Source organism: Vidua chalybeata, chromosome 13, assembly GCF_026979565.1.
Source record: "Vidua chalybeata isolate OUT-0048 chromosome 13, bVidCha1 merged haplotype, whole genome shotgun sequence".
Lineage (NCBI taxonomy): Eukaryota > Metazoa > Chordata > Aves > Passeriformes > Viduidae > Vidua > Vidua chalybeata.
In genome coordinates, this window is record NC_071542.1 from 120393 (window position 1) to 144667 (window position 24275).

At 39.1% G+C, this 24275-nt stretch overlaps 1 protein-coding gene across 11 annotated transcripts in view; it reads right to left on the reverse strand.

Annotated features, from left to right (window-relative positions):
* Positions 1-24275, reverse strand: part of HERC1 (HECT and RLD domain containing E3 ubiquitin protein ligase family member 1) — a 103056-nt gene that overhangs the window by 20057 nt on the left and 58724 nt on the right. For 6 of the 11 annotated variants that reach the window (XM_053954245.1, XM_053954248.1, XM_053954246.1 and 3 more), the window contains exons 26-51: positions 20275-20546; positions 19737-19952; positions 19527-19647; positions 18761-18998; positions 17663-17856; positions 16573-16728; positions 16247-16353; positions 15912-16022; positions 15654-15830; positions 14775-15014; positions 14500-14583; positions 13507-14027; positions 11225-12000; positions 10331-10529; positions 9256-9416; positions 7999-8115; positions 7589-7820; positions 6768-6892; positions 6299-6519; positions 4846-5114; positions 4253-4305; positions 2821-3021; positions 2046-2220; positions 1596-1866; positions 995-1208; positions 62-318 (exon numbers count right to left, since the gene is read on the reverse strand). In XM_053954245.1, coding sequence (XP_053810220.1) covers positions 62-318; positions 995-1208; positions 1596-1866; positions 2046-2220; positions 2821-3021; positions 4253-4305; positions 4846-5114; positions 6299-6519; positions 6768-6892; positions 7589-7820; positions 7999-8115; positions 9256-9416; positions 10331-10529; positions 11225-12000; positions 13507-14027; positions 14500-14583; positions 14775-15014; positions 15654-15830; positions 15912-16022; positions 16247-16353; positions 16573-16728; positions 17663-17856; positions 18761-18998; positions 19527-19647; positions 19737-19952; positions 20275-20546 — 5708 coding nt within the window. The remainder of the gene's footprint in view (positions 1-61; positions 319-994; positions 1209-1595; positions 1867-2045; positions 2221-2820; positions 3022-4252; positions 4306-4845; positions 5115-6298; positions 6520-6767; positions 6893-7588; positions 7821-7998; positions 8116-9255; positions 9417-10330; positions 10530-11224; positions 12001-13506; positions 14028-14499; positions 14584-14774; positions 15015-15653; positions 15831-15911; positions 16023-16246; positions 16354-16572; positions 16729-17662; positions 17857-18760; positions 18999-19526; positions 19648-19736; positions 19953-20274; positions 20547-24275) is intronic. The other 5 variants (XM_053954251.1, XM_053954254.1, XM_053954253.1 and 2 more) reach the window with 5 other exon arrangements.

The following is a 24275-nucleotide window of genomic DNA, read 5'->3' on the forward strand; positions in this document are numbered from 1 at the left end:
CTTTTTCTGTGCTCTGCCAAAGAGAGAAGGGCAGCGGGGGCAGCCAGGGAGCCACGCTTACCCTGTTCTGGTGAGCCTCGAGCTTGATGAAGGAGCACTTGCGCAGGTCTCCGCCCATGTCGGCGAGGGTCTGCGGCACGCTCTGGTTGTCGCGGTCGTGCGCGGCCAGCGTGCGCACCAGCTGCTGCGCCGCCCACTGCCGGTGCTGCGACGACAGGCGCGACGACAGGCAGCACGCGGCCAGCGCGTTCGCCAGCTCCAGAGGGCCTACAGCAGAGGGATCATAGCAAGGATGGGCATACAAATGGGCAATTAAACCTGCTTAGACAAAACAGTGAGATGATGCCTACATGAGTGAACGCAGCAACAGCCAGCATTTCCAGAAACAGATTATCAAGCATCTTAACACAACATTGCAATCATGTGAACTACAGTAAAAAGAAGAACAGAATTCCAAATAGCCTAATTCCCATGATATGAAAATGGTTGGTCAAAGAATGAGTGCTTTCTAAACAGGAAAAGCCTCCTCTGACAGAGACCTGCCACTGTCGCTGCCCTGTCGTTCCCTCTCTATCCCAGCACCAGCCTGGGGGGAGGCACAGCAGTTGCTCTGTGGCTCCCTGACCTCTCAGAGGACAGGCAGCACAAATTTCTGCCTCAGACACAGGACAGCACTTGGGTAGTGGTAATCAGCTGTTGCCTTCCTTAATTTCATCAGGAGGCACAACCAGGCTCAATGTCTCAGCTCTATGGCTTTGAATACACACAAGTTCAGACTATACTTTGAAGTGGTGAAAGATGCAATTACAGAATAAGACCATATTTCTAAGTAAAATGTGTATCATAAACCATAACATTCCTTTGATCAAAGCAAGTTTTGTCCATTTTTAAAAGGGTATCTATTTATACATTATTCTAGCAAGTCTCTCCCTTACATACGAATTAAGAACTGAAGATCTAATGATTAATATTTAAAAACAAAGCTGTATCATACCTTTCTTTTCAATTTCAGCTTTATCATAGTTTGGCCTCAGTTTGGCCCCTTTGTCAGCCAATAATGCTACTAGTGCTTGAGTAACCACAAAATTCGGAGATGTGACAAGTTTGTTTTCTTCTGCAATTCCTCTTAAAAAACTTGGTAAAAATTTTCTCTGAATTGGATCATCGACTGTTGTCAAGTTCACACCAGTTGCTGCAGAAATCAAATTCTGAAAAGAAATTACTGATGATAAATAATCAGAACAAACAGAACTACCAAATTTAGAAACGGTTTAAGTTGCATAAATTGCGCTTAGCTTTACAGATTTTCCTTTGATTTTTCTGTTCTCTGCATAGAATTGACTCAATTGAAAAAAAAACCTTAACAGAAAAACCCTATGAACAGAAAATGCACATCCATTTTCCCCACTTGATAAGAGTACTCAGCGAAGACACATACAGTTACTTCATATTTTACCAACAATCAAACATACCCCTGTGCAAAGCCATGAAAAAGGACTCTAAGGACATCCTCAAACTGAGAGCAGTCTCACCTCAGTTGAGAAGGTAAAAGCACAAGTAATTGTAGTAGTCTCAAGTAAGTACTGAAGTCCTACCTGTGTACATAACTGCACCAGCAGCTTTGCAGCGCTGGGAGTGTTTGATGCCAAGCAGCCAACTGCAGTGCTCAGGTAGGCAAGGCAAGAGATGGGCTTGCTGGTTTTGCTGTGGATGCCCCTGGATCTCTCCGTGGAGCTGGACACCGTGGATGGGCTTGTGGACAGGCCTGCCCTTCCCGCTGCCGCCAGGCACATCAATCGAACCAAAGTGCGGATGTCTGTTAATCCCAGGGATTCAAGGCCAGCTGCCAGGCTACAACTGGAACCACTGTGGAAATGGATAGAAAACCCCTTGGTTCAACAGAACTTTTTCTCTTAGCAGTATTATTGTAAGTACAGACACAAGAAGTGTTTCTCCAGTTAGTTTGAAATTGCATCGTTATCAAACAGAACTGGGTAACTGGTTACAAAAGGAAAGGTGGAAGTGTTGCCAAAGATGCCACGAACCTGACAGACAGAAGTGAGAGTGCTCTCATAACCATTGTTCTTGCCAGGAGCACTTGGGCAGCAGCTGTCACTCTTCTGAGAGCCATGACACGGTCATGTGGATTTACCAGGGCAGCTGCTTGTTCTCCTAAGGTTATCCTGCCAGAAGAACTTTTTTCTATTGAGCCGTGGCAGCCTTGGAAATAATAATGATTTGCATTAGTGTTTAAAGAAAAACAAAATATTATCATAAGCGCAGAAGCAAAGCCAGCCTAAGTTACTCATTTTTCAGTATTTCATACATACAGAACTACAATAATAATTACCGAAAAAAAAATACACTCCTGAAATACACTCCATAATTTAAGTATTCCTTATTTTCAAAGAGACATAAACACAATCTGACATACTCAATCTTAATTCTTCTGATTCCCTTTTCCATCAGTGAAGACTATTCTTATGTCCCAACTTAAATCCATTCATTGGGTTCTGCAAAACATGTTATTGGCATCTACTGTTTGACTATGGTCACAAGTTTCATTGGCAAAATTCAATCCTTCAGTCAATTCATAAAGCCTCACACTCCTCTCTCTAATTTCCCTATAATAAAAGGACAATTCAGAGCCAGTCTCCACTTCCTCGTGGGGGCAGGCAGGAAATACTGTCAGGATGTTCCTGCCTTGCCTCTAGAAAAACCGCACTAAAAAGGGGAGGAGGTGGTGATAGTTGTTATCATTATTGTTGCTGCTGCTATTATTATCATTCTTTCTTTAAATGAAATGGATTTCAAACGTACCTATTTGCATCAGTGTTTCTTCCATACTGTTGGTGGCTGTCACCATTGCAACTGAAGCACCTAGAGGGTCACTGTCAGGGAACTGAACAGGTTCAGGTACAATGCGTCGATCATTTAACCCAAGAGGCCCAGCCAATAGTTCAAACTCCTCTTCTCCTGTCAGCTTTTCATCTTCGTCCACATCTAACATGTCCCAGTCTTCTAGAATTGGAGAAATATAATTAGACTTGGTTACAAAAGCTCAAATATTAAATAATTTCAATTAATTAAAAAAACCAAACAGTAGAAGGTATGAAATGTGCATTGCAATCTACAGCACAGCACAATTGAAAACTCAGCTTCTGATGTTGACATAGACACAACAAAGTAAATCAGAAAACCAAAATCCTGTTCTTGGCCCTCTCTATGCAACTTGATCTTTATACTGCACAGAACTTTTCTGGAAGATTCTCTGAAGTATCAAACTAGCTGCTCTTTAAAAAGACAGACATTAGGGGTCATCACATACAGCACAAGACAGCTCCAAGAAAAGTGCAGGTATTCAGTTATGCTTTAAATCATGGTTAACAAGTGCGTATTTCAAAGGACTGAATGGTAAAGACAGATGTCAGAAATTTCTGGTCTTCATGTTTATCAAAAAGGCATGCATTAGCTCATGGGTTATAACTGAACACCCAGGCTTTTGCTTTTCATTCCCAGGGAATTAAAAAAAAAAAACCCAACAACAAAGAAAAACCACTTTAACTGCAATTCAGTGAGGCACTTCCTTCACTTGCCAACCACTTACACACAAGTCAGCTTCTATTTACTGATCTCTCTGGTCTGTCTCACTCCACACACAATAGAATCAGAACACCTTTGATCTCCAGCAGAAAGACTTGCCCTAAGTACTGCAGCACTCATTTAGTTTCAAATAGATAAATGTGATATATCACACAGTTGTGATCACAGGAGCTGCAGAATGGACCAGAATCACAGAACCACCTGGGAAAGGTTTTCTACACACATCAGAAATAATCTGTTTAAAGTGAAAGCCACCCTCAGGATGCTCTCAGCTTGAACAAAGGGAGAAAAATTAAGAACAAGACTAATGGCAGACTTTTGGGACACTAACTTACACTAATTAATTTCTCCCACAAAGGCAGCTGAAGAAATAATTTGAACCTAAGATTCTGTATATGCAGTTCTGGATGTAACATCTCCTCACAGGGCCTTATCAACCCCAAGTCAGGTGTTTGCCCTTTCAGCTGCTTAAAGTGGAACGACAGGGGAAAGAATTCACTGATTTTTTTTCTGATTTAAAGAAAAAATAAATCTCCAAAACTAAAATACTGTATCTAACTGGAACAGATTTTTAAAATACACCTTCAGGCTTATTTGCATGAAAGTACCTCTTAGAAAAAACAAAACCCCATGCAACTTAAAAACATACCTTCATAGACACTGTCTTGTTTACCTATTAGATCAGGAGCCTGGCCTTTGTACCTGTATGAAAAAATAACAAAGAAAGTTACTGAGTGGCTCTAATATTTTATAAATATGCATAACAATTTTAAATTTGGTTCCCTTTTTAGTCTAACTTTACTGTTAGGTCTACATGTATTTATGAATGATTCCAGAAAAGCCTAGTAACAGAGAAACTGATAAAATGGCTTCTGAAAGTGTGGGTGGAGGGGGGAAGCACTTGGCAGTACTAATGTATGAAAGTCCATAGGAAAAAAAAAAAAAAAAGGTCCATAGAAATGTATGTATAAAAAGTCCATAGAAAAAATACTGGAATTGTCAAACAAAATTGTTCAAGAGTTTTCAAAAGTCACTAAGAATTCCTTGTTCTTAATTTAGAAACCAGAAATATCAAAGCAACCTTTTTTTCCTAAATATGCATTTGTCAAATACAGAGAATTATTTTAAGTATGAGAAAATCCTGCTAGGAATTCTTCTCTCTTAAATCAAATCCTTAAAATGCTGATGGCTCGAAACCATGGTTAGTTTCCTTTCTTTATCCACTATCTCCTATTTCTGTACCTTTCCGAGGCTGATATTTTAGATTTGCTCTTGAGGGCCAGGTATTTCTCTCTGCAGATGCCACACAGGAGGTAGTAGGGGTTCCCACTGCCACACTCCCCCCCGAACCAGCCGTCCACATAGGAGCCGTTGCTGCGGTAGCCCTGGCGGTTGGCGCTGCGCCCGCAGCCAGGGTGGTTCCTCTTCATGTGCTGGTTGAAGCTGACCACGCTGGATTCACACAGCTCACAAACCACCACTTCTTCTCTGTCTTCAGATTCACAGACGTGCTGCACAGCAAGATTTTCACATGCTATTTGTATAGAATAAGTGTCTGCACCTTAGATATAAAACATGCCAATATCCTTAGGTGGGTGTCCCTGCACATTTCTGCCACTGAGTGGTATTTATATGGTTGACTTGTACAAAAGCAAAGCAGAAACATACAATCTATGACATAATGAAGACCATCTCAGAAAAGGAAAAACATTTGGAAGTAAAGTTTCGGAGGAGCCAATTTCCTATTTCATGTTAGATTGACTCAAGAACTCTTGACAGTGTAACTTTTCGTTTGTAACACTGTCACATTCAACACTGTATCTGGTTCTCCTCAGAACTTGTCTGAAACTAGAGCTAACAAGAAAAAGAATCCTATTTTCCTATTTTGCTTTCAGACAATCAGATTTTACATTTACTGGGCAACAGAAATTACCATTTGTGTCAGCAAATATCAAGGTTTTATCTCACTATGAAGTCCATTTTTCATAATTACACTTCTGTCCTAAGTCAGAAATTTCATTGAGATGTTTCAGTGACACAAGTGCTCTGAAAAATACAGTATGCATCCTGCAACTTGCTTCCATACCAAAGCTAGGTAGTATCATAACTAGGAGATGAAAAGCTGAGTCTTATGGGTTGATTGTCTAATCTGACATGGATAATCCGAAAATTAACAAAGTGCTGTTATTATCTTTGTTTTCCACCTCAATAATTTATTTAGTGCTCTAACAGAAAATTCAGTGAGGACTGTCACCTCATCCTTCCCAGAGAATGGACTACATGATACAAGAAAAACTGACTGAAGTGCAAATTATGTCGATAGAGATTCGATACTATTAGCAGTAGCAGGAGAAGAAACATTTATAACTGTGCCTGTTATCTCACACAGCTAAGCCATCTGGGAACACCTACTTGATTTCTAATTAGTATTATCAGAACAACTATATGAGTTCTGTTCTCATCTTTCAGGGGAGGAAGAAGAAAACTACACGTGGAAGTGGAGAGCAAGAAACACAAGAAATCACTGTTCTTAATCTAGAAGTGATGCTACAGAATACAAGACGATTTTAAGCACTGCTGGCACTTAGAAAGATACTTTCAAACAGGCTCTAAACATACATGTTACTTTAAACTTGAAAATATAAGCATGCAAAAAGCAGTAAGTTAAAGCAGCCCCTGCTGCAGTCACACACACCCAGGTAGGCCAATCCAGTACCTCTGGGATCCACATTCCCAGAATATCATTATCACTAGCCAGGTCTTGCCCAAACATAGCTTCCATTGCTTCATCATCAATGTCAATCTCCAACTCCTCATCCAAGTTGAAGTCATACAGTGCCCCTGGATCTTGCTGCAAGGAGATCCCTTCCCTGCGGCTCTGGTTCCTGTGGGCCTGCACTGAGCGGTACAATCCCGCTCAAGGTGGGAAAAGAGAGAAACAGGAAAGCAGGACTTTTATTTTCCATGGCAGAGAGCTGGCTGTACTTCCAATTTCCTTTTTGTTTTAACTCTTCTGCTAAACAATCTACTTATCACCACATAAAACTCTAAAACATACATTGGCACACATATGAGGAGTTTTCTAAATGTCATGCAAAGTCCCAGTCCCCTTCCTATTCCTTTCCTAGATAAGCAAAGCTCTTGGAATTCTTTCAGTTCCTTACCAGCACGTGCCAGCAATGTTCGGGCAGCTAAATCAAATTTGTGTCTCCGTGTGACAGCTGACCGACTTCGAGAGGGAGGGCCACTCGCTGCAGCTGCATTATCCACATGGTCCAGATTATCAGGGCTACAGGAATTTGGAATTCACAGGTCAATTAAACCAAGTTTTAAACAACCACATACAGTAACTAAGTCATATTTATTAGCATTTTTTTCTTTTCTTTAATGGAAGAAAAAAAGGAATTCAAGAATCTTCCGTTTCAAGGAGCATATACTGTTTTGACTGTAAGAGTTACCTCAAACAAATCAGATGCAGCAAAGTCAACACCTATTTGATCTTCCAGAGTGTCTAAGCACAGCAGAAATTTTGAGAGAGCACTCATTTCATACTAGGTTAATTAGTAGCTTGAATAGTTAATTAATCAGTTTGAATTAGTTTTTTCTCCTCTGTTGTTGCTGGCTGAGTCAATTCGCCTTTGGCCTAACACGTGAATTTGGTAAAACATGAATTTAATGGAATTTTGCTTTATTACTTGGTCTTTTAGTTAAAATACAACTATCAGCCCTCATTTTTTTCATTCTTTTCTTTTTCTGTTGTGAAGAAAAAAGATGTTCAGTTACATTCTTCCCAGTTCTGCACGCAAACAGTACAGGAAAATAAATGCACCATGTACACTTAATTTAACTGCATGTTTGTTTCTGCTCACGCTGTAACAAAATTCAAAAGCTGCATTACAAAGTAACTCTCCATCAGCAACAATGAATTTGTGAGATTTCCAATTTCAGGAACAGATTACAAGCAATTACAAGAAATTTCTTCTACCTCTCACTAAAGCCTTCCTCCATTTCAGGAGCATCAGCAGAAGGGATATCACCTGGAGACTGCAAATAGTAATGATCTCCAGATTTCCCACCAGTGCCAGAGATGATTGTTCCATGCTGTGATGCTGCAGTCCCCTCTGACTGAGGCTCTTCATCATCTTCGTTTCCAGGGTGCTCGATCATCCACATGGCCAGCACTGTGATGTTCTGTGCATCTGCTTCTCCTCTGGCACCTGAAAGCAAGAAAACCACACTTTGGAACTGTATTTTACCACTGAAGGTTACAAAAAAAGCAATCTGTTTTTCCACAGAAATGGTTACAGAACTTAAAAATTAGGTATTTTACTGGAAAGCAAGTGTTTCATGTGTATCCAGTATTTCAGTTAAACTGATATTACAGCTATAGATTACCTGTAGCTTCCATAGCTTTTGCAATTTGCCTGAGGGAGAACCCCATTTCTAGCAAGGGAACAGCAATGGCAGGAGGAGGAGGGGATGTTGAAAGTCGGCTGCTTGGGTCAGACAAAGCTTAAAAGACAGAAAATGATAACTGTAAAGCACATAAATATTTCTCTAGTGTTACTTTATTACACCTTACTTTGATATATCATCTTGAACTAAGGAAATAATTACTAAATTTTCCTCTCAATTACTCTCCACAAAGTAAGACACTTTCTGTAACAAAACCAGATGGAGTTCATTCTTCTTTGCAACAGAGATTATGTCAACTGACTCTGTTTGATCAAGTAGGGTAGTGATGATATGCAAAGAACTATTTAAGCAATTTCTATTGTTTTCATTTTGAACTGTATCAAATTATCTATTTGATCTATATTTAGGTAGCCTAGATAAAGTTATCCTTGTCCAAATCATTGAGATTCCCAAATGGTGAGATCATTTCACACTCCTCTTAAGGTACAGACAAAATACCTCAGCTGAACTCTGAATGTATCTGAAAAACCTCTTTGTGGATGATGGCTGTGTTTCTGTGCAGTCATTCAAGGGACTCTAAAGAGGTCAGTTACTGCCCCAAACCCACAGTTTCTTTCTGACTTGCCATAAAAGTGATGTCTAATCAGTGAAGGCAAAAATGCACTAACAAACAAACACTGTTGTAAGGACACTATCATGACTAGAAACAAGTCCTATCATTAAATCAAAAGGAAAAAAAAAGGAGACATGAAACTGAGGCGATCAGTTGCTATGCAACATATGAACCATTAAACGCCCCAATTAACAGCACAGATATAAGGGCAAGAATAAAAAGTACTGGTGAATGTACCATAAAACACATCAATTCTTGTTTTCTGTGTGGTATGTGATCTAACAAAAGCTAGAAAATTACTGCACTTACCAGCAGCACACAACCAAGTAAACAAGCCCAAATCAGATGAACATTTTGACGCATTTACCAATTATACTTCATTATTGTTTCTGAAACCAATCCACAGCTTTTAAAAACTCGTTTTGTTTGCTTGATAAAGCCTACAGCTATATAACCTCTATCTTTTTTTCCCAAGAAAGTGACTGAAAGGTTTTCAACAATGATTTGCATGTTAGTTTGCCTTAAGAAGAACCTCTGCTGGGTTTCCATCTCTTAAAACACAGCCCCTGAGCTCCTGTGACTTTCCTAACTTGTCCCCATTCCTACTCCACTGACAAGTTTACCTGTGCGATTGGCAGGCCTTGCAGACTGGGAATCTGGAGAGGTCAAACTTTGTCTCCTTCCAACTTCATCTGAAGGAGATGTTGGTAAAGAAGATATTGGAGGAGTCTGAGCACGTCGTGCTGGAAGTACAGTTGTAGTAGGATAACTGGAGAACATTTGCCTTGAAAAAAAGAACAATATACATTTATGCTGAACAGAACCATGCTGGAAAAGGTCTGACACAAGAAGTACATCCAATTGGAGTGCACTTGGCAAATCCTACTTGATGCAACTGAATTTAGTAAGGGTAAGACACAACACATACTTTGAGGCAACAGTTCATTCCTACCCACTTTATCTGTACAGTTAAGTTCTAAGCATGACATAAAAAAACCCCTCGGAGACCAGGAGGTCTCCTAGGAGATAAAATATAAATAAACACTTTTCCCATTTCCATGGTTTGTTCAGAACTCAGGCTGACTAATAAATTAAGGCTGACTTAGTATTTGATGTTCACTGTTGTAGTATGAAGTCATTGTTCTGGCTTTTATCAAAAGATGTCTGCAAAACTTCTATGAATTAATAAACTTAGAAAACTATTCTATGCAAGGTAAAGCAGATTTTCTTCCACAGCACAAATTGCCTCTGCAAATTCAGTAGTTTATCTTCCATTTCAGTACGTCAGGGTAAGCTGAAACAATATCTTTGCTTTACAGGATGTTACTTACCAAGATCTATTCTAGTGTGAGAATCAAATGTTCATTAAAAACATTTAACATTTAACATTTAGAGATTTGCAATTTAAACTATAACAAATAAACATCAGACCTGAAGAACAATTTAAGGAGAACATTTTCTCCTTCTTAAAGAATTCAGATATTATATTTATAAACAATGTACAGCAAAAGCTTAACAGCTTTCTAATAAAAAAGCAAACCCTGCAAGGCAAAGTAACGTTTAAACTGTGTCCCTCTGCAGGGGCAGTTCTTGGCAGCATATTTAAGGGCTTAGGCAGCTAAAGACATATATTCTACATAAACCATGCAACTGGTTCCCTACACCCAGAGAATCATACATGCTAAAAGGGTATTTTACCTCAGCAGACTGAGAGGCATAACACCAGGTGATTCTGACGCTGGAACTGTTTCTGTATCAGTTACTGGAGTAGTAGCAGTGGTGGTATCCTCCAGAGAGCTGCTCATGAAAGAAGTTGTGCTAGAAGCAGAAGGGCTGGTCGTAACTGGTGTCTGGGCTTGCTGAGACTGATCACCTTCTTCTACTTGTTGCTCCACTTCTGCAACAGAAAAATAAGGATGTTACAGCAACATTAATATAATTGTGCAGATCAAAACAGTACCCATGGCTAAACTTTCAACTTTCAAAAATAAGTATCATTATTTAGAATTCATCCCAGACAAAGAAAGGGGAGTGCAGTTTCTGCCACTTACTCATGGACTTGAGTAAAGAAATCAGTTCAGGAGCTCTTGCTGTTCTCACAGTGATACAAGGTAAATAGCAAACAAACCATTTACTTATGCCAAAGTTTATGGTATTCAGATTTATGGTTGTAACAGCTTGGAATATTCTCAAAACAGACAAAAGGGGAAGAGGTCTTAGATAAAAGTACAGCTGATTAACTATAAACCCATTTTTAACTCAGCAAGTAGCATTTTTAAGGGGTTTTTATTGTTGGTTTAGAAGAAGTGCAAATCCTTCTGACAAGTATATAAGGCAGCGATCATTTTTCTAAGTATTAAAGACATTAAAAACCCTTATTTCTGATTGATATGCATTCACTTTTTATTAAGATAAGGAATTAGGAAAAAGGCAAAAAATCAGTGTTATATCTATAAAACAGTCAACGGAGTTCTGTAAAATTCCTCTGTCTGATTAAGATTCCCCCAAAGTAAAACCACTACAAATTGACAAGACTACAGTAATTGCATTATCGTTGTTACTATTCATTTTAATCTCATTTTGAAAATGTACCTTGTTTAAGTCTGCCACCGAACTGGTCCTCCAGCAGCCCATGAACCACTAATTTGTAGATCATTGCCTGTGCCCGCTCCAGGTCTGCCAGCCCCAGCGCCCTCTTGATGGGCGAGCGCATGACGGCGCGTTTCACCATGTGCCGCATCAGGAACTGCAGCGCCGCGCGCAGCTCCACGTCCTCGTGCACCACCGGGGACCCCGCGCAGTCAGAGTTGTGGCCGTTCTCTGCTAGCACTTTGGGGATTAACAGCAGCTCAGCATACTTACTACAACTAAGAAGAACACTAAGCGATTTCATAGCACCAAGATAAAGGTAAGACAGCTGTACAGCTCGGATTTCTGACTGCACTAGATCGTGACTTCGTGGGGTGTGTTCATGATTCTTTTTTCTTCCTTCGGCAGGTTGGTGTTGGGAATCCATACCTAGTGTTGATGGTTCTAGAGAAAAGGAAGCAATTTCATTTTCTGACTTAGAGGTTGTAGCACCATGTCCTTTGTTATCATCAGCACTTTGGCCTAATCGTGTATCTGATCCAATGTCACCCTCCATTTTCTGGTCCATTTCCCCTTTATCTTCAGATTCATGTCTGTGTTTTTTCTCATGTCTCTTGGTGCTTTGCTTTCCTGTATCTTCATGAATGCCAGTCAGATAGGTAAGGTCCAGCAACACAGTAGCTGTCAGCCCACGAAATCTTGCAACATCAAAAGGCAGTGGTTCACAGGGCTCCAGATTATACAATGGAGTATCACTAGGCGACCAAAAAGTTGGGAAGCTTTAATAAAAATTGGAATGACACAGGAAAAAGCAAGTGAGGGAGAGACAGGAGGAAAGTTCAGGAAATAATGTAGACAAATAAGATGTAGAATATATTTAATAAAACAAACCAATTCTAAAAATTAAATGCAAATGGGAAAATGAGGTTATGATCAGAAAACAGGGAGATATGGTTTCAAAGCAAATGCAACAAAGCATACACAGGTTTTGAACAACAAGCACTGAAACCCAGAAGCCCCACAGAAGCTATCCATTCTGTGCTAACACAGAAATACGTAACAGACTTTTATTAAGAAAAACTATCTGAAGGTAAATACTGTCATCATACCTGAATCGTAAAAGGTATAAAAGCTTATAAAGAAAACTTTTAAACATAAAGGAAAAGCTTTGCTTGACCTCAGCTATTCATCACCACGAGCACACTACTGGGAGCTCAGGACAATTCTGTCTCTGGTGTGTCAGGACAGACCACCTGGTGAAGACAGTGACCTTTGAAAAACACAGTTCAGAAAATCTAACAGACATTTATCTACCTGCCCATCTATATTCAGTGATATTTTCTGGTACTACTTAGGACTGTTACACTTGACTAATTTTCACTTGAAGTAGGACAAAAATTCACCAGCCTGTATTTCCATACGCCTTGTATTTTCCATATATCCAGCAGATAAATGGCTTTTAAATCTTCCTTTTATTATCCCAAAAAGTATTCCTATCTTACAATGTAAACTTCTACCTAAAAATCAAAGCAAGCTTTAGCCTGGTTTTAATTAAAAAGGTGTAAAATGAACCTAATTAAATGCTTTACCAAGAGCTTGCTTGTGTTCAAGTGCTGTTCCACATCACTCAAATAAAGCTTTGAACTACTTTAAGGGCACTCTTACTTTGAGGCTACACTGTCACACGGGCATACTTGAAAGAATTTATATCTGGAACTAAATCAACTGCACTTCAGTATATTTAGTCAAAGTGACAACAGCCTTTGCAAAGACAAAACAGACATAATGCTGCAACAGCTGGAGAAGCGAAGTAACCTCAGCTATTTCAGAATGTAATTGTAACTGGCAGGGAAAAGAAAAATTAAAAAAATCACTGCTCAATTTCTTCAAAAGACTTCTTCAGCTATAGGCAGGAAGAGTTCAAGAAACTAAGTTAATCAAATATTTTCCACACAAAACCACAGGCAATTCTTGTGAAAGCACCAAGAAGCTCAGAGAAGCTTCATTTCAGATTCCTGCCAGGTGCTTTCCCTTTGAAGGCCAGTCTGCAAGACGGATGGGAAAAGGAGCATCTCCTTCCAGCCTTGAACACTCGAAGGCAGGTGGGAGAATGAATGAACACTACCTCAAGGCAGCATTAATTTCAATACCACTGAAGTCGACACTTGAAATAATTGATCAGCATGACTAATATAAAGGATAGTTTCTTCTGAGGACTTCCAACCCACAAACCACTACCACTAGTGGTTTCACTAGATAGCGAAAAGTATAGGAAATGGGCATACCTGATTGTAATCTCAGCTTCATCCCACTGGACCTTGGCAGAGGTACTGCCCTCCTTCACCACTCCCAGCAGGGTGGCATGACGGCCCGTTTGCTTGTGGACACATCGACCTCCAACTCTGAGCCCAGCATCCACTCCACCAATCACTGCCAGGACAGGCCACACCTCCACACAGAGCATCTTCAGCTGCAGCTCTGAGAGCTCTGCCAGGCCATGGCGGCCGTGTTTGCTTTTCTCCTCCTCTTTGTTTTCTTTCTCCTCTCTCACCTCGTTCTCTTCTCGGCTTTGAACAGAGCGACTTTTCTTCAGTTTTTGACCTGCTTCCTTAAGACATGTTTTGATTTTATTCAGTCTTTCCATCATTTTTTTATTGATGCAGTGTGTCCAGCGGTCTGTGCGATGCAGGATTCGAATGAGCTGGATTGTGGCTTCTGCCAGCACTGCAGCAACAGGACTGCAGATGGGATCACCAGGCAGCAAATCTCTTGGTGTCCCACGCATCTGCATATCACAGATCTTCACCTGTTTGAAGAAAACAGTTTACAAATTATCTTCTCAATATACCTCAATAAACTCTTATAAATACTGGAGTTGCCTGATAAACAGAAATAATTACTAGCACTGTCTTTTTTTTCCCCTCAGAATCCCTAGGAAATCTACTTTAACACTGAACAAAACCGCCATCCTTCAGACTCAAGGATGCTGAAACTACGTATTTTACGGTTTCTCATACAAGAATATCTAGAAATCCTAATACTACGCTCTCCTCGGTTTCTGGGGAATAGAATTTTTTTGTGGAAAACATGAAGTCTTTAAATCTATTCTAAATAGTAAAATGCATTTTAAATTTACAACAGATTACAATAATTAAAATACTCTGTATTAGCAACACTGTTTTGGTAATTCAAAGCAGCACCATACAGGCTGCTCTGATGAATACTGACTTTATACCAGCCTAAACCAGTACACCTCCACAGATGAACATCTAAGTTACCTTCTCTCCTGGGTTACTGCTATAGAACATAACACAAGGGTACAACTCAGCTGCATCCACATCTTCAAAAGCTAGTTTTGGCTCCTAGGGAAGAAGCAAAACAAAAACCCCTCAATCTGAGAACACCCTAACAAGCAAAAATATGAAATATGAGAGAGTTATGTATTATAAATCTTCTAAGTACTGAAACTGTCAAATGTTTTAACTCTCACGCTTATCCATGCCCTATTACCATTGCAAGAAAACCCACCAAAAAAATGAATTATGTTAAATACCTCTCCATTTTTACCAAAGGAAATAGTTCTTGCTTCCATATCTAACACACATGTAATGAAATCTCCTTGGGTAAAACTTGACAGAGTCAAAGTCTGCTCTCCATTGTGATAGAGGTTGCCACTGTAGGCTCTATAGAGCCACATATCTGAGGTAGTGCGATGGTTGAAGTCATGCACGGGCCAGCGAGACACTCCCACACAGGTGCCTTCATTGCCTCTGTTCTCCTTCACAATGTAGAACTAGTAAACACACAGGGAAAAACACCAGGAATATATACTTTAACACAACAAAGCAGTGAAAATCTTCCGTACACATATGTATGTGTACTTTTAATTGTTTTTCACAAAAGCTCTTAATGAGGAAAATACTAAGTTTATATGGTAAAACCATTAAAAAAATCTGTCCAAATGATGTATTTAACACTGTTCTTGTCCGTCAGGCTGATGTATCTTTTTGCAGGAGAACAACATGCTTTGTGAAATGTTTTTCTACCAAAAAAAAAAATCCTAAATCTACATAATTCAGTAGGTAAGTTTTGCAAAACTGCACATGCATGCTGACTATGGACCTTAGGGGCAACTACCATTACCTCTAATAACACATAATACATATTCACAGTCTCCAATCTGCGTGCTGAAATACTCAAATCCCACCACTCAAAAGCAGACACAAACTCTTCCCTTGGCACTGAAAAATCACCTGAATGACTTAGGTTGGAGAATATCCTTATGATTATTGAGCCAATCATAAATGTAACACTGCCATTTACTCAAGAATCATGTCATAAGCGAAAAACACAGGCAGTTACTGCTAATAAAACATAGCACGTTTCCAAACAATGAGAGAGAAGGTAAGAAGTACACATTTATGCAATGTACCTTCCACTGGTAACACCCAGAAGTAACTCCAGTGGAAGCTAAGCCATATCCTTTGCCTCCACTTCCATGAGTTAGAATCTGCCCGTTCTCCACTATGCAGCACTGAGCTTTCTCAGGATCAAAGGACACTTCCTGGATAGGAAGATTCTCATCTTCATCCTCAGACTCTCCTTGCTTCTATGAGAAATAGGACAAAGTCTTTGTGGTAAATGTAATTCAGCTGCATTCAGTCACAAGACAAAGTACAAGCACTGTTACCTGGAGCTTCATTTCTTGTTCTTTCTCCTTTATTTGAATTGCATGTTTGGCCTGGGCTATCGGACTCTCCCACATAGAGTCAGACAGAAGTGAGAACAATCGTTCAACAACCTGGGACATTGGGATAGAATTCAGATCATTTAAACTCCAATATGGGTACAAGAGCAACATCATATTGCTTTGCTTTGTAGGTATAAACATCAAAATATTTAGTGTACTTAGATTAGCAAATAACTACACTGAGCCTTGCTTGATTTGGATTTTGAAACCTATGAAACATTTAGAAGTTTAAGAGATTTTTGAGGAAATGTGAAAGTTTATAACAAAATATAGACCTGAGCCATCTGATCATCTTCAACGCCAGATTCACATGCAGGTAACACAGCCTCTAGTACATGAAGTGCAAGCAGTCTAGTCCTCAGATTGCCAACCAAGGGAATTCCTGAAGATGGAACAATGTGTCAATAATGTTAAAATTATTTCAGCTTCAGGCCCCTGCCTCCATGCCCCCAGTGTCCCAGAGTGTAACCCCTGTATGCCTATACTGCAGTTGGTTCACTAGGAACTCACTATGTAATACATGTTCTAACAGGGCTTAGTTTTTGGAACTGCACTACAGAAATGCAAAGTAACCATGGAGCACATTTTGACATGATCATACCTGAGCAACACTTCTGGGAAGCAATGTTAAGAAGGACTTCTGTCCACTTTGGAGATGCCATCTTGGACTGAATTGCTTTTGAAGACACAACTCTACGCAGGAAAACAAGAAAGTCTCCCAGGTGCAATTCTGCTGCATGTTGCTTTCGGAGGGCAGCTAGGAAGTTAAAGCAAAAGTTTTCATTTACAGCCTTAATAATACAACATGACTGGCAATCCTGGTTACCGGGAACAACCTGTTCTGCAGCTAAAAGCACAATGCTCAGTTATTACATGGTGGCTGGCTGTTAACCTTAGCTGGCTGGCAGGTGCCCACCAAGCTGTGCTCTCACTCCTGCTCCTCAGCAGGACATGGAGAGAAAACAACATTAAACTTCTGTGGGTCACAGTAACGGAGGGAGACCTCTATGGGAAGACCTCATATTCTAATTCCTGATTAATTATCTTACTAATTCATCGGACGTTGCATTATTTTGAAGTGAAGACAGTTAAAAGCACAAACAAAAACATATATACACTTAAAACCAAGCTACAATTAAAAATTCTTCAAAAACAATTTCCACCAAAATTCAAAATGCTCATTAAGGGATTGCAAGCTATGTGAAGATACCAGTATTTCAGAAAAGCTTTTGTTGCAGCTTTTTCCATATAACACAGTAGTGTCACCTTCTTGCCATCCACTCAGACCACAAAACTGCATAGTACAAAGTAAATAATTTCCTGAATAAAGCTGTATTTATTTGTAGCTTGAAATTTAGATACTTGAATTCCTATGACCACATTTATGAAAAACACTACGACCACCAACTCATTTTTCAAGAAAAACGATATTCTCTTCCTAATTCCAAACCCAATGAAGTAATTCTTATTCTCATCCTGCTCCTATCCTTGCAGTTTTGTGCATCAATTCTGTATAAATTTGAACTGAGCACAAAATCATTTAATGACTTTAATCTAATTTATAGAATTAAAAATGACCCAACTGAAACCAATACACAATAGAGTAGATGAGAACCTCAGCATTCAGTGCTTTCTTCTATTATATTTCCTGTTATTTTAGAATTGATACAGAAATTATGTAAGATAATTACCTCTGAAGTCTCTCTTCTCATTATCCCCATTCGAATCTGCCTTTTTTGATTCCACTTCACCTTCCTCACCTTCCCCTTCTCCAAAGGAAGCCATCAGCATCACACCAGCTTGTGAGAGCAAGTTCTTCAGCTGGCTACATAATAAATCCAGCAAGGACTGCACCACCTTTGGGCTCAGTTTATCTGCATAGGTTCTGTACACACAAAAAGAAAGAGGACTTGAGACCTGATCCAAGGAACAGTAATTGCAGAAGGTTACTTTTCCCCATCCTCCATTACAGGCTTAAATTCTTTTTATTATTTTAACCCTATTTTTAATACAAACGAAAAGAGTCTAATCTTTGGAGTCAAAGGATAAGTTTTCAGTACTTTCTAGGGTAAAAAGGAACAACTCTATTAATTAAACATAATTCCACTGCAATTTCTATACACGGGATGTTGTTTCTATGGGTTTGGGGGATTTTTTTGGTGTAGGATTATTGGGCTGTTTTACATAACAGATTTGGCAATGCAACATGTTGTACAAAGACTGAAAGGAAGATGCATGTACTGCATATCAAGCAATACTCTCACTTCAACTAGAAAATACTTTCTCCACTTGTGTTTTCTTTATTGAGTAAGAATAAATATTTAAGTATTGCTAGGACTTTGCATGCTGTCCCATGGTCTAGCAGAGATCACTATTCCTCAGAAAATTATTTCATATTCTGGAAAGAAGCATAATGTCCTGCTCCAAGGAACTCTCACATTGTCAGTACTGCTCTCACACAAATGACTTTTATACAGCAACAGAAAGTCTTATCACATCAACTGAACACACCTCCACATAAAGCTGAAGTAGCAAAGTAAGTGTTACTAGAACACAGTGCTTACAGACCACAAAGGTGTGATTATTCAAGCTCAAACACTCTCAACTGGAAAATACTTGTTAGTCTTACATGCATCTTTCCTATGAATAACATAACTACTCTTCCATCCTGCCCCCTTCACTTATGTATTTCCGAGCAACATTTACTGTTCTAATGAAAGCTCACACAACATTTTTCAAGGGTGCTGACAGATCAGTGATGAAGTTTCCCAAAAACAAGGGACACTCACCCTGTGGTGATAGCCAGGATCTGCAGCAGTCTCGTGCTGGCTACTTTCAAAGCTGTGCTGAGCTGAGAAATCCCAGTTTTGGGCAGCAGCTGCAGGGGCTGTCCTAACATGGTGTCTGTGCCACACAGCTGGGACAGCACATTTAACAGCCCCGTGGAAATGGCCAAGGAGACATCAACAGGCTGATAGTGCACGCTGAGAGCAAACACTGTCACCAACAGAAGACGCTGTTGTGCTTCTAAGATTAAAATAAAGTTGTTTTTAATTAATAAGATGTTCAGGCTAAGAATACTAAGACAGAAGATCAGCAGATTATTTTTAAAATATAATTTAATTAATTAAATTTTCAAAGAAAAAGTGAGTTTTGTCAGTCAGACTTTGAGGTAATCTTTCTGATTCTTCTTTAACTCAATGTAACTCTGTGTCAAAATTGCCCGAGAAAAGAGTAGCATGCAGATCTAGTTTGTGATTTAATGTTCTGAGGCTAAATCTCAAACCAGAATTTTCTCTCTAAGGCAAGGATAACTGGGTGAAATACTTAATTTTGTATTTTTTTTCCACATTGTTTCTCAAAGTGAAACACCAAAAAAAAACACAGGTAAGAATAGCCACTGGGTTCTATCAACCAACGCAGATTTCTCTTTTAGGAAAAGAAGCCAGATAGGTAATTCAGTGAATTCTGGTCACTAATATCAGTGTCTGCCTCGGAAAGCTGTTCTACTGTACATTAGAGAACATCTGGTTTCCAAATCTGCTTTTCACTTACCTATGTGATGCTTATTAGCTTGCAGAGCTCTTTCTAGAGTAGCAGATAATTGCTGGTAAATTTTGTGCACAGCCACCTGGATTTCAATTTGAATACTCCTCTTGGCTGCTCTGATACCATCCTAGGCCAAACAAACAAATAAATATTATAAAAACAGAGACATTTTTATCACTGGGTTATTGAAACAGCAGAAACTGCTGAAGTACACACCTGGTAGTGATGCAATCTTACACTCTCTCCTTTGGCCCCTGCATGTCCTACAGTGCCCAGACCAAAGCAGCCAGCAAGAAACTGGAGTCTAACAGAAGTAAGCAGCAAAGAAGACTGAAATCCTGGTACTTGGCGGCTTCCCATTAATGGCACACAGCCTTTTTCCTCCATTCCTGATAGTAGCACCAAAATCTGATGAAGGGCTTCCAGACGAAGCTAAAAGAAAAGGCAGGCAAAAGACAATATTTAATTAAGTAGCCAGTATCCCTAGAAATGGAAATTGGATCATACTGAACTGTAAGCAAAGATGAATGAGGTCACTGTTTCCTCTTCACATATTTTTTTTTTTTGAAAAGGGAACACTTTCAGTTTTGTTTTAGTTTGTTTACATAATGTTCCCAGTTCCAATTAAGATATTTAACAGAAAAGAAGGAAAAACTACTTTAACAGATAGAATTTGGACACTGTTTCAAAAAAAAAATTCCTATAATGAACATAATGTATGAAGAATAAGAAGAGGTGTTAAACTGAAATTTACCTCAGCCCTCAACTGCTGCTGCTCCATTGCAATTATTGATGCTTGTGGACTGGTGGACATACTTTCCTCTGGTTCCTTAAATCCTGGGGAGTTTCCCACATCTCCACTTACAAAACTGACAGCGTTTTCAATCAAAGTATGAATTCCAAGGGATCTTGAGAGATCAAAATCGGACTCAACAAATGAGGAGGAGGATGTGTATAACCAATCTCTGCTGTGTTTCAGTCGAACCCACGAGTCACTCAGAGATTCCATTTGACTGTGTATTGCTCCTAAAGATACACACAAGAAGTGTCATCAACTCCAATTCAGGTAACACATTTTGGCAGGAGGTAAAGACTAAGCTGCTGCTACTGACACAGGTGGAAAATGAATATTCATGTTATTTATACCATGCATTAAGCAACTTAGAGCAAAACACCTGATTTAAATTTACAGCAATTTCCCTAAAGAAAAGGCTGTATTTTTTTTAAATGTTCAGCACTACTGTAACAAGCCGCCACATGAAAAAAACAAAAAGAAGCCACTCAAACTGCTCAGCTTAAAGTTTGTTTAAACTGTTCAGCTGGAACACTGAATAAAAAAATGCTTTGCAGCTAAATGACATAACAGTAAAGAAAATATTTTCTACCAACCTAACTTATGCACATGGGTATTTACCTTGAGATTTAAACATAAAGCAAGAGTGGATTTTAATCAAGCCACTGTATTTCACAAGTTTGAAAAAGCACAATGTTATTTTGAATGAAATATTTACAGAATTCATGACTGCAGAAGAGAAGAGATTTTTTTTTAGATTAACAGAGAACTCTGACTCAAGATAGATACACGTGTATTAAAACATTATCTAGAGTAAGTGTTAGATCTCTGCCATCTGGCAGTTTCACAAGTCTATTTTCAAGTATTTTCTATCATCAGCATGTCATTACCTGAAACTTTACTACCACTAATAAATGGTCTTCTTCAAATGAGCATCAGTCATCATTCTACAGCACTGGAATTTATCACCATAGGTTTGATGTAATTTCCAAGAGAGTCTTGCTAGAAAACTCTCCCTGGCACAAGTGAGTGCCATGCCACTCAAGTCATAACTTCATTAGCAGTCAATTGATAGGCATCAGCCAGTATCTTCCTCCTTTTCTAAGTGCTGTTTGCCCACTTGGAGCCATGTGAAGTATTACAAGAGGGCACACCCTGCTCAGAAGAACTTCCCATCTGTACAGAGAGACAGTGTCTGGAAACTTCTGTGGAAACCTAAACTGTGTTTAAACTCACTTTGAAATTTAAAAAATGTTTTACATTTATCTACCTTGTGTACAGTAAGTTATAATTTGGAGAATTACAACCTGCTCATAGTACTTGTACAAATCTCTATTACTTCAGTTTTAAACATCTTTCTGCAGGGTATCAGCTTCAAACATTATTAAACATAGCCATTTTCAGGGAAAGGTCACACAAAGTCATAGGAATTCATCTGTCCAAAGCTTGCTTTCAACAGTAAGTCTGAGCTCCAATGGTAACAGCCAGATCCAAATTACAGGGCCTCCTTTAAATGCTGCCTCCCTACAGCAGCTGCTCATAGGAACAAGCAAAGACAGACACAGAGGCCTTGAACTTGGGCTAACTTTCCTAGCAACCTACATAACGTTTCTCCTGAAGTAAGGGCAAAATGCTGTTGCTCTGTCAATGAGCAAGCACCTGCAGCTCACAATTTGCACCTTCATGCAATTTACAAATTCAAAATGCTGTGAAATTTTGCTTCTTTTGTCAACCAGGCTACCTTCACTTAGTTGCCAAAAATTTAATTGTCAGGGCTATGAATTATGAAAACCTCTTCATATCTCATTCTGTTTTCAGTAAATAGTGTTAATGTGCATTTCCATAGTATTCCTTACACTTGTTACTAAGCAGACTGCTATGGCTTCAGGAAGAACCACCACAGTACTTAGGTCATACAGACTCAAGTTTATTTTGGATAATGCAAAGATCATGTTCAAACACTTCTTTTCAAAGTGCAACCTAATTTCCTAATCTCTGCTGCTTTACATAACACAGTAACACTACATGGTTTACAGAGAACAACCTATTTTATCGCATTTACTATTAAAAAATTTAAGGAAATTTTGTTACTCAACTTTACAATTTATACCCGGCAATAATATTTTTTAAAAAGCCAGATCACCTTACTCTAATTTTAACATCAATTGTTAGAATAGTTGCTTTAAAGCTTTCCTTTAAAATCTAAGTTACGTGGGGAAGTGGCTGGTGAGAAACTTAAGATAAATAAGACAGAACAGAACAAATAGGTGCTAAAATACTCAGTTTCATGTAGGAAGTGTTTTCCTGGCAAACTTATGGAGAACAGAGCCCAGGGGAGAGGATAAATGAAGCCTCAGATTACCCACAGGAAGCACAGCTAAACCATTTCCTAGTCCAAAAAACACTGCCTACACAGCAACAGCCCTTTCCAAAGCCCCATAAGCCCTCCAGCCTTTGTACCGCAGGAGAGCTCAAAGCACCCCACAGTGTCTTCAGCTGCCTCCCCTCCACCTGCCCCACACTGCACTATGCCACAGCACAGAATCAAAGCATCTGTAAAGACACAAAAGCCAAATTCCAGTGACTTAAATCATGAGCTAAAGGAAATCTTTAATGGGTTTACAGAATATCAGAAGAAAATTTAGTTTTGATATGCAACAAACCTTATAAGAAACCCAGCCACGTATTAATAAAACCCAAAATTATTTCATATTTGAAGAAAGTATGATATCTTAGCTAATTGTTTTAGTACAAAATTCAAGAATGCTTTAATATAAGATCGATGTAAAAATATTTCTAATTTGGAGAAAAGTGCAATGATTATGAGTTACAGATTAAATGTAGAACAATAGAAGTTATAATTGAAAGGAGAGAGTTTAAACACAAATATGTCAGAAATCAAAGGAGAATACTTCAGAACTAAAAATGTTTAACCATTAGGGCACAGAGATCTTAAAGTAATTTTTTCCCTCTTGAACATACTACATATCAGCAGAAAAATCAAATATATGACTCCATTGGAGCTCAGCTTGATTCTGTGTAACATCAATCACATAGAACTGATTGCAGTACAGCGCTTCCAGAAGCCTCTACTATCACATGAACAGAGCTGCACAGATGAATAAACCTGAAGCTTACAGTAAAACAAGAACTTTACTTGTCCTTATGAGCCAGCTTGTAATAATGAGTTTTCTAAATGCATGTGGCACAGCTGCAATGCGCACTTCATAGAACAAAGGAAGCTATGTAAGGAAGCTATAGAGACAAAAAAATAAACATGCCATCAGTTACTTGCTTGAAGCTCTTCTTTTTTCTGGGGCTCAACTGGCCAAAAAGGAGTAAATACACTACACCACATAAGAAGCAGAAGACAAAAGCAGACATTTGAAACAGAAGGAAACATACTCATAAAATCTCTGCCTCATATTATTCTGACTTAAATAATCACTCTCATCTCAATCAATACAATATACCAAGCAGCAAGGCATGTGGAAAAAATATTTACTCTTGTTTGGCATGAATACAGCCTAGATAACAGTCTTTCTAAATTCTCCACCTTTAAGGAAAAAATAAATAATCCCCTGTAGCGCAGCTGCATGCATTCATGTGTATGTATGTTGGCTTGTATGTTCAAGTCCCTTCCTTAAGCACAATCTGTCAATTTTCAAAGGCAGAATTCATTATTACAGATAGACTAAAATATTTCAATTCCATTTGGATTTCAGTTAAGTTGCTGCTTTTTTTGGAGTAGCCCAGCTGTGTTAGTAAGGCACAGCAGTACACACAAGTACACTGAAATTCACTGAGTTAGGCTGTAGATGATGAAAAGCCAAGAGTGGAGGACTCTCACTGATGTGTAGCTGTTTGTGACTGCCCTGCTGGCTGTGCTTTCCTTACTGCTGTGTACCTAACGTGGCACACAGCACCCCACAGGCACTGTACACAACATGTAACAACATCTG